At 44.8% G+C, this 10592-nt stretch overlaps 1 protein-coding gene across 2 annotated transcripts in view; it reads left to right on the top strand.

Moving 5' to 3' along the window:
- The window catches only part of LOC142564724 (atlastin-2-like), a 96582-nt gene extending 87813 nt beyond the window's left edge, over positions 1–8769 (top strand). For both annotated transcript variants that reach the window (XM_075675861.1, XM_075675860.1), the window contains exon 10: positions 8327–8769. In XM_075675861.1, coding sequence (XP_075531976.1) covers positions 8327–8596 — 270 coding nt within the window. In that variant the 3' untranslated portion in view covers positions 8597–8769. The remainder of the gene's footprint in view (positions 1–8326) is intronic.
- Positions 8770–10592: the final 1823 nt, after the last annotated feature.

Consider the following 10592-nt stretch of genomic DNA (forward strand, 5'->3'; position numbering starts at 1 on the left):
CATCAGCTTACTGATCCGGAATTACTCCTGCTCATCGAGTACCTGGAGGGTCGACAAGTGAAAGTGCCTCGAGTTTTCGTTCGCGGATTGTGTTCGTATGTCCTCCGGAACAACGTCCTCTACAAACGAAACTTCGAGCACAGTGGTGAGACGTTTCTACTTCTCGTACCATCATCGCTGCGAGCTGAAATCTTAGAAGCTTGCCATGATGACCCTGCAGTTGGCCACTTAGGCGTTAGTAGGACTCTGGCGAGAATCCGCCAGAAATATTACTGGCCGAAGTTGATGAATTCCGTGCAGCACTATGTCAAATCGGGCCGAGATTGTCAAAGACCCAAAACACCGCCACTCAAACCAGCAGGTTTTCTGCAACCGATACAGCCACCAACAGCCTCATTTGAACAAATAGGAGTGGATTTACTAGGACCATTTCCTGTTTCAACCTCAGGAAAGCGGTGGATTGCGGTAGCACCCGATTATCTGACCCGGTATGCTGAGACCTCTTCTCTTACAAAAGGAACCGCCATTGAAGTGGCTGAGTTTTTTGTTGCACACATAGTATTACGACATGGCGCACCTAAGGTACTCATAACGGACAATGGAAGAGCTTTTGTGGCCCGTTTGATGCAGTCTGTTATTAAACTAACACATACTGCACATAGAAAAACCACAGCGTACGATGCAGAAACAAACGGCCTGACTGGATGGCTCAATAGAACGCTCGCTGACATAATCTCAATGTACGTGTACGTCGAGCATCGTACTTGGGACAGTATTCTACCATATGCCACCTTTGCGTATAATACTGCAATACAAGAAACGACACATTTCACGCCATTTGAACTTGTTTACGGTCGGACAGTAACAACAACACTAGACGCGGTGTTACCTGTAGACAACAGCACCGAAGACGACCCTGACGTTAGCGAGTACATAGAAAGGGCAGAAGAAGCACGGCAGTTGGCAAGGCACCGTATCATACAATGGCAATACGTCGACGCAAACCGGTTCAACCTAGGGCGAAGAGAGGTACAGTACAACCCCGGAGACAAAGTGTGGGTATGGACGGCTATAAGTACGCCCGGTCTTTCGGAGAAGTCACTGCGCCGTTACTTTGGCCCCCACGAAGTACTTCGCCGGTTAAGTCCCTTAAACTACGAGGTAACTCCTGAAGGCCGAGTCTGCCCCACACAACACAGGACTCACCCAGAGGTCGTACACGTAGTACGAACGAAACCATGCTATGAAAGGCATTGATTAACAGAAGTTGCACATACGATCAAGCCTAGCACCGGCCATCCTCTGACCACTGTTCTTCTAAAGCAATTGGCCTCTATATTGGCCTCTATGGCCTATATATATATATATATATATATATATATATATATATATATATATATATATATATATATATATATATATATATATATATATATCATCAGCCTGATTACGCCCACTGCAGGGCAAAGGCTTCTCCCATACTTCTCCAACTACCCTGGCCATGTTGTCCCTCCAAATTTCCTAATCTCATCTGCCCACCTAACTTTCTGTCGCCCCCTGCTACACTTCCCTTCCCTTGGAATCCAGTCCGTAACCCTTAATGACCGTCGGTTATCTTCCCTCCTCATTACATGTCCTGCCCATGCCCATTTCTTTTTCTTGATTTCAACTAAGATGTCATTAACGCGCGTCTGTCCCCTCACCCAATCGGCTCTTTTCTTATCCCTTAACGTTACACCTATCATTATTCTTTCCATAGTTCATTGCGTCGTCCTCAATTTAAGTAGAACCCTTTTCGTAAGCCTCCAGGTTTCTGCCCCGTACGTGAGTACTGGTAAGACACATCAGTTCCAGGTGGCGATACTCTTCTATAACTGCATCCACCGTCGCCACGTTGTTGAAAACGAGCAAGCTGAAGGCGTCATCGGCAATTCCTTTGAGGATGTGGGAAACCTTGTCTGACTCAGTCATGTGTGGGTCAACTTTGCGGCACAGAGCCAAGACGTCCTGAATGTACGTGACTTACGGCTCCGTTGACGTCTGCACGCGGCCGGATAACGCCTTCTGCGCGCCAAGTTGGTGACCGTATGGGTTGCCGAACAAGTCTCGGAGCTTTTGCTTAAGCGAATCCCAACTGGTGAGCTCATCTTCGTGGGTCCGAAACCAAACTCGAGGTGTGCCACCGAAGCAAAAGAGTACGTCGGTGAGCATGATAGCAGGGTCCCACCTGTTATTGCGGCCGAGGTGTTCGTACAGGCTGATCTAGTCCCCGACGTCTTCCCCACCTATGCCCAAGAATACGCCAGGATCACGGGGAGCGGGGAAAGTGATGTAGGTCGTCGAAGTGGCAGCAGGTGTTGGAGGCGGCTGAGTTGAGTTGTCGTCGCCGGGAGCCATGAAGGAAGGCTCGACGTACCGTTCACTGCGAAGCTCTGTGACGAGGTGCAGAGAACGTCCACCTCCACCACATATGTTACGTAGGAAGACGCAGACGAAAAGCTATATACAAGTATATATACAAGGAAATACGCCGCACTTGGCCAAGAGGCAGCCCGCCGCGCTAGCCTCCAAATCGTCGTCGTCATCTTGACAATGCTCGCCGCTTCATCATCGCAAATACTGTTCCGTAGCCATATATATATATATATATATATATATATATATATATATATATATATATATATATATATATATATATATATATATATATATAGTTGTTTCTTCATCCACATTCATTTCCATTATTTGTAATTTTCTTTATTTCAATTATAAGCAGAAGGACTTTCCCTTATGGTCTTGTTGGTGCCAGTGTTAGTTGGCTTCTATGATTATATATATATATATATATATATATATATATATATATATATATATATATATATATATATATATATATATATATATATATTCATAGAAACCAACTAACACTGGCACCAAGAAGGCCATAAGGGAAATTCCTTCTACTTACTAATTGAAATGAAGAAAATTACAAATAATGAAAGTGAATGTGGACGAAGAAACAACTTGCTGCATTGTGGGGAACAATCCCACGTCTTCGCAATACGCGAGCGATGCTCTGCCAATTGAGCTACCGCGACGCCATTCTTTCATCCACTTTCTTGCCTGTGTTTTACGACTAGAACTAACTCTGGGAGTGTTAGCCAGCGCCACCACTTACAAACCTTTGCGGCGGATGTGGAACATCGTTTCTGTCGCAGGCGTCACGTGCACGTCGCTTGATTAATTAAAATCAGGCCCCTCGGTTGCAATTGGTGTAGAATCTAGAAACTCCACTTAGTTTAGCAAGTTGGCCTTCATGCGCTTTGTTTTTTTTTATATCCTGTTGGGCGAATAATGAGAGGGAGAAAGACTGTGGTGACGGCGTCTGTATAGGTGACCTGCGCGTCAGTGGTTATAACGTCACGCGCGTCGTAGGTACCAGTGCGGCCGCAGCAGCGGTTGCGACATGCATGAAGGTGCGGTGACCGCAGCGGCGCTTCTGTCGGCGTAGTATGGTGCCGTATTAAGAAAATGTATGATTTCATATTGTACGCAGCCCATATATGCAGCCCTTGCATGCAGTCTAAACAGGTTCGTTGGTAATCTATTCCCACGAATTTTATCGATTAGCTTTACTGGCATTTCATCTGGTCGCGCTGCCGTTTTATTAGAAACGTTTGTTTCTGCTCTTCTTCAGTACAAGTGTTCTATGATAAATTTTGATCTCTGAGGTTTCTCTGTTGTTGCTCGATCTGTTTGAGCCTAAATTACGCTTTGCTTCGTACCAAAGTTATTTTTAATAAAGTATTTGATATACAGGGACGAAGACGAAGTGTCTGCGAGCCAGGACGCTATTTCTCTAGCTCAGCTGTTTTCTCCTTATTTTTGCGTACATGTTTGGAAAGCCGGCATGATTCGTGGCGTCGATGCAAGTTGACGTCCCCCCCCCCGTGCCTTTTCCGGTAATGGCGACTTCAGCGGCGGCTGCCTCTAGGAAGCGGACCAGCCTCCAGAGCGAAACCGAAGGTGATGACACCAGCGTCTACTCGCTCAGTAGTGAGGACTTCTCTGATGACGCCTTCGAGCTTGTGCGGAGCCGCAAGGCTAAACGAAGACTTACCATCAGGCCATCCATGTCTTCGAGCACGCCAACAGTAGGATCAACTCATAATACCGCAGTCAGTACAATTCTATTTGTACCAGAAATCGCTACCGACAACCTGAGGCAACTCAACAGACAGTCTGTATCGGTGCAACATGAAGCGGTGGCGCCGAATCAGATAAGAGACATCAGAGTCAACACACGACAAAATGTGTTGGCTATCGACGTCACACATGAGCCTGCGCTGAGAAATTTGGCTACAGTTACAGAACTAGGTGGCGCTAAGCACCGCTCGTACATCCCCAGAACAGTGGTTCCACTACTGGTGTCATCTACGACGTGGACGCCTCCATCGCCAGCGCTGACTTGCCGATTCTAGTGAAGCCAGCCGTTGATGGCCTCGCCATAACACATGTGTATCGCCTCGGCACATCCCCCTGTGTGAAAATTACATTCAAGTGCCAGACTCTCTCTTCGCGCGTCAAGGTGGGCCACTTTAGACACCCTGTGCGACCATTCATCCCAAGGCCACTGCAACGCCGCAATTGTATCAGGCTGGGACATATGAGCGCCGTGTGCAAGAACACGTGAGTTTGCTCTTGCTGAAGCGAGCCCCACGCTGCAGGCTCTTGTGCAGCTACGGCTCTCAAATGCACCAACTGCCTTGGGTCCCATGATGCTTCCTCGAAGGACTGCCCAAAATGAAGAAGGAAAAGGCGATCTTGAAGCAGATGGCGAGAGACCATTCGTCTCGTCGGGAAGCTGTTGCGGCAGTTAGAAAGCGACGCTCCCGACGCCGTCGGGCTTAAAAGAACGAGGATGCCTCTGGGAAGAGTACGCCCATCCGACGACACCTCCTCCTCTGCCCCCTAGGCCTGGAGCAATTCAATCTAAGTCTGACAGGGTCATGGCGGAGAACAATACAACTTGGTCCTCACTACTAAAGCAACAGCCAAAGGCCGAACAGCGGAAGTCACAACCGAAGCCACAGCTGATGCCACAGCCGTTGCCACAGTAGGTGGCACAGCTGATGCCACAGCCGGAGGTGGTGACGCAGCCGATGCCACAGCTGGAAGCGATGCTGCAGCCGATGCCACAGCCGGAGCCGGAGTCACGTCAACGGATAAAGCTGCGCACGGCTGTAGAGTGCACAGCGCGGGTTCCTGACCAATTGCCCGAAGAAGACCGGCAAGTGCTTATGATGCTCAGGTCTCTGATGAATACTCTTCGAATACTCTTAAATAACCTGCACTCTACATCAGCGCGAAGTACTATGCAAGTGCTGGATGCTTTGAATTCAGTACGTGCAACTCTTTAGTAAGCATCGTGGCTCATTCGCATCATTATATTCGCACTGAGGCTGTGGTTTAGCTTAAATATATACTGCCACGTGCTGCAATGTACTGCTGACGGCCAACGGCTCCTTGGTCTTCACTGGTGACTTCAACGTGTATCACCAGCTATGTAGCACCAAGATTAGCTTCAGACAGCAGAATGACGGCAGCCCAACGTATCGACGGAGCACTTGCTTTGACTTGACTCATTTCCAGGCGCTTTGCTGCGTGTTCCCTCTATCCCGCTTTCCTCTTTCTGTTCCCCTTTTCCCTTCTCCCAGTGTAGGGTAACAAACCGGACGCTCGTCTGGTTGACCTCCCTACGTTTTCTCTCTTTGCTATCTCTCTCTCTCTCTCTCTCTTGATATACAGCTGTGCATCGTCTCATTCGAAGATGTACCCTGTTTACCCCTTATAGCGGTTTGCGAATTTCTAGAGTTCCGGGTGCTCTTACTTGTTCATCTTGGCAACTAGGCGCGAAAACACACACGACACAAGGAAGGAGACGGGACAGAGCGCTCTGTCCCGTCTCCTTCCTTGTGTCGTGTGCGTTTTCGCGCCTAGTGTCCAAGATGAATTGTGACCAACTCGCCCAACAAGACGTCCTTTTATGCTCTTAACTTGGTTCCATAAAATTTTGGGGGCGCTCCTTCTCTTTTGCGAATGCTATGCTCCCAACGTTCACTTTAGCATTTATTTTCTTTTGTATGACCTTACTCGCCACACTTTTCTCGGCATTTTTTCCATCCAAGAAATAATTCTTTTAGGGGTAATCCCAACTTTTTCACTTGGCGATAATCTCTAGACGCCTGCTCACGCTCTTCTATAGCTTGGTTTATTTCGTCGTTCTACCGCTTACATGGTTTCCACTTTCTAATCCAGCAACGTTTGTGTCGTGTGTCTTATCTCCTGCTGCATAACGTCTACGAGTTCCTGATATTCCCAGACTGTTGTAGCAAACGTCTCTATTTTCATCACTACAGTTTTTGCAATCTCTGTTATTTACCTTTCATTGTTAAATATTCTGATGCTATTGGTTCGCATTTTGCGTGAGTATCTGTTCCAAATATTTATATGAAAATTTTCTTTCAATTTTCGTCTATTATCATTTGGTCTGGTTGTTCGTAGACCGTTTCTGAGACTAAGGTGTAGTCGACGCATGGCTTCGTGTTTCCGCATAATCTCGTTAACTATCCATGACACTTATTCTTCCTGTTAACTACTATAAGGTTCAGTTCATCGCACGGATCCAGCACTAGAGAACCATTGTAATCAGTACACCCGTCTAACTCCTCCACATGCGCATTCATATCTCCTAATAATAACATTGGGGTAGGTTTAGTGAACTCTTTACTACCGCTTCTAAAGGATTCAATAAATTCATTATTTATCGGCTGTCATTACCTGCACATAGGTGAGCCACTCGAAGCCACATCTTTTTGCCTTCCCATGTGTCAATGATGCATAAATTATCCTCACTTGTCTCGCTTACCCTTCGCCACTTCATACCTCGCCGCCTATTTATGGCGCGCGCGCACCTAACAACGAGCGAATTGGCCCACACTTTTTAATGACAAAATTGCTGTGCCTTTGAGCACAACCTTTCCCTGATTAGGCTTTGGCCTTTGCTCTGACATCGGCTCCGTATGAACAGAGAAATGCTGCGCCATTAAAAATCTACAAATGCAATGCAATGCAGGAATATGGGTTAGCAAATTCCTGAGCCAATCAGGTACAACGGAGCTCAACGACCAGAAGAGCGCCGCGGTTTTCGGCGGAGATCTCGTCCAGTAAGCTGCCCACGGCGGCGGTCGGCCGTGGGGGCTTACATCGCTGACAAAATCAAGGTTTAACTCAGGGGCGACATTCTCGAGCGATCGCGTTTGGTGACGATATTACGTTACTGAGTTTTGGCGCGACTCTTAACCAAACGCATCCACGTAAAGGGTCAATCAGAGATCCATGCAGCGACGACTACTGCAACGACGCGTCAAGTTTTCTGCAAACAATGCTTTGCTTTTAAAGATATGGAGAAAATAAAGGCTTTTCTATGATATTTGATGCACGCACAGCCCTAATAACGTGACTTCCAGTAAGCGGAAGGTGTTATATGAAAAACAGTGGAAAAGGTTTTGCAGTATCTGTCGCAAAACGAGAATGAGATTATTGAAACAGCCAATTAGCAAGTAATGAGATAATAAAGGAGTAAAGTTTCAAAGTATATACAGCCCTGCAGACGCTTTTAAACGGATGTACAGATATATTTAAAGTGAGATTCTGCGAAGAGCAAATTGTTTTCCCTGATTTTAGAAAACAAATTCTAAGACATACGGAAGGTGTTGCACCCCATTGCATGATTCTAAGTTTTTCAGCAGAGGTTATGACTCTGTGCGTTCGCTCTGCAAATTGTGTCTTTGCGCAGCTACCGCGGCTCCCTTGCAGCAAAATAAATTCTAACAATCACCACTTTCATCTCTCTTCTCCCTGTCTTCTCTAATAAGTCTTTGTAATGCTTCAATTCGAAGAGAAACGAATATTTGATGATACCGATTAGTTAATTCTAAAATGAAATACTAATCCAATAGCAAAGTGCATTTGATTTGTATTTCCTAAAGTTGAATATTCCGACGACCCTATCAATCGTCTTAATAAATAGTAAAGTAAACAGTATCTGCCTGAGTTAAATGTGCTACTCCTCTCTGTTTTTGGTAGCCTGAATAGTACACTATGTTAAATATCTCTTTTATACCTCATTTTTTGCACTAACATTCTTATGGAGAAACGCGCGTGCTTTTCCCGTTAAAGTTGAAGCCATTCATAAGCGCGCATGGTGCTCTAGTAGGTGTTTCTCTTAGCATTACTCAAGGATTTCTGCATTTCGCGCTTCCAGGAACTTGAAGAACATTTCTATAGCCTTTTCAAGGACGAGGAAGAAGTGATGAAAAAAGAGGAGCAACAGAAAGCGGAACGACAGAAAGAGATGGAGGCCATGAAGGCTAAAGCAGAAGAAAAGGAGAAACAGTTGCGGGAGGGTAAAAAACAACGCGCCATTCAATCCATCAAAGAGATGGTTTCTAAACCTGGGATGCACGTGGCACGTATAATTAATCCTTCGATTGAAAGTGAGCTCATCGAGATAATCGGATATTGCTTTACATGAGGAAGATAGCCTGCCTTACGCGAAAGTAGCTGGGTCTCCGCTAGAAGAATCCAATTAAGTACAGCATATTGGTCCACTAATTTTAGTACACCGTAGACCCACTCGTTGGTGTTTGTGATGTGAAGTAGAGTCAATATTCAACAGTTCAATATTGAATAAACAGATGAGAACTACGTGGTGTTCTTGGCGTGTTCGAACTTAGTCCCTATCTTTATCAGACACCTTTTAGCGTTATTTTTTATATTAAGAATGTAATGCACGTCAGAAACAAGCCGCGAACGTCGACGAGACGTAGACCGTCCAGAAAGGCACCTGAAAACGACAGGAACCGCTACGGACATGCAGGTGTTGATGTTCTTTCCAAGAACCAATCGTGCATGCATATTTTACGTTAGCCTCTTGTTCTTATCGTGCCGGTATTTGACAGTCATGAATGAAGAACTAGCCTGAACTTTATCTATAATAAAAATTTATTGTTTGATCATTTATCTATACATAGTGCAGCCCATTAGGGACGACGACAGTGTGTACAAAAAACCAACGAATTACAGCGGTGTGCACGAATAGGAACAGAAAAATGCAAAAATGTGTAAAAAAAATCCATACATCAGCTACGAGATCTAAAAACTGAAAGACGAGTAATCATCGGACTTGGGAGCAGGCAACGAATTCCAATGTTCAATTGCACGGCGCGAAACGCTCTTTTTGAAAGTAGTAGTGCATGGATATATTGGTCTGATATCTGAGGCATGGAAACCTCTCATTGATGCTTGGCGAGAGGGCATTAAAAGGGAGGCAATCTGAGAGGTGACAGGGGCACTTCCTGAAGGAGTACAGGACCTTGAAAGATTCTATGTGCCGCCGTCCTGAAAAAAGCTGGAACTTTAGTTCACAAAGAGCATCCGAAGGTGAATAAAGTCTCGCTCAAAGCGATGGTCAATACCACCAACAGGTTTCCTCTGAACTTATTCAATGGAAATAATTTTGCAGTGTTTATACGTGTTCGAAAAGGATTTATACTTTACTACATGGCGAGTAAATGTTTTGTATGCCACTTGTTAGTGTCCCTCGGGGCAAGAGATACGGGACGGGGCAGATAACGAAATTTCTTTAGCGCTTTCAAACAGAACTAATCTTCTGGGTGATCATATATACGTTAATCATATATACGAACTAATCTTATGGGTGATCATAATTCTTAAAAATCCCCTCTGGTTTATTGGTTGGTAAATTGGTTTATTCGAAGAGGCCGATATTACTAAATCGAGAACTACAAGAACATCTACTATTTATAAAAATTCATTAATTTACTTTTTAACGAATTACTCTATGGCACACATTGCAATTTACGAATTGTAGCCGGTAAGCTTGCAGACGCATTCACTTTATATGAATTTCCAGAATCACACCAGTTTCGAGGTATTACTTCCCCAAGTCTTCAACGAAATACATAGGCGTTCCAGTTGCTTTTCTGCTTAAATTAATAAAAGGTCGCTGTTTTAAAAACGTAAGTGGAACAACAGTGTATTCTTACCGCAAATTTGATGGCGCGTATCTCCGAAGTTGCGTCATTCTGGGAAATAATTCAATGTTTATATACCTTGACAACTCACCGGCTACAGTTCATACGTTGCAACATATGAGGTAGAGTAACTTTTTCGAGATTTAATTACTGAATGTTTTCTAATTAGCTAAGATATGTTTCGATTTCTCCGGCAAGTAATTGCGCCTCTCTGAACAATTCAGCTAAAGGATTAGAATTACGTCATTTATAACAGGCTATTGTTAAAAATTCTATAACTTAAAAATGATCCACCCTGTATATGCTTGAACCAAGACCGTGTGTTTCAGCCATGAACTCTTTAATATTTGTTGTGCAGCACTCTTGTTTGTGAACACCATTGCAATTGTAATAAAAACAGAATAGTTTCGCACAAAAGGCGGAGCACCGATTGCGATAACAAATTAGTACATTGCTGTACGAAGTAAGAATTCT

Source organism: Dermacentor variabilis, chromosome 11, assembly GCF_050947875.1.
Source record: "Dermacentor variabilis isolate Ectoservices chromosome 11, ASM5094787v1, whole genome shotgun sequence".
Taxonomy (NCBI): Eukaryota; Metazoa; Arthropoda; class Arachnida; order Ixodida; family Ixodidae; genus Dermacentor; species Dermacentor variabilis.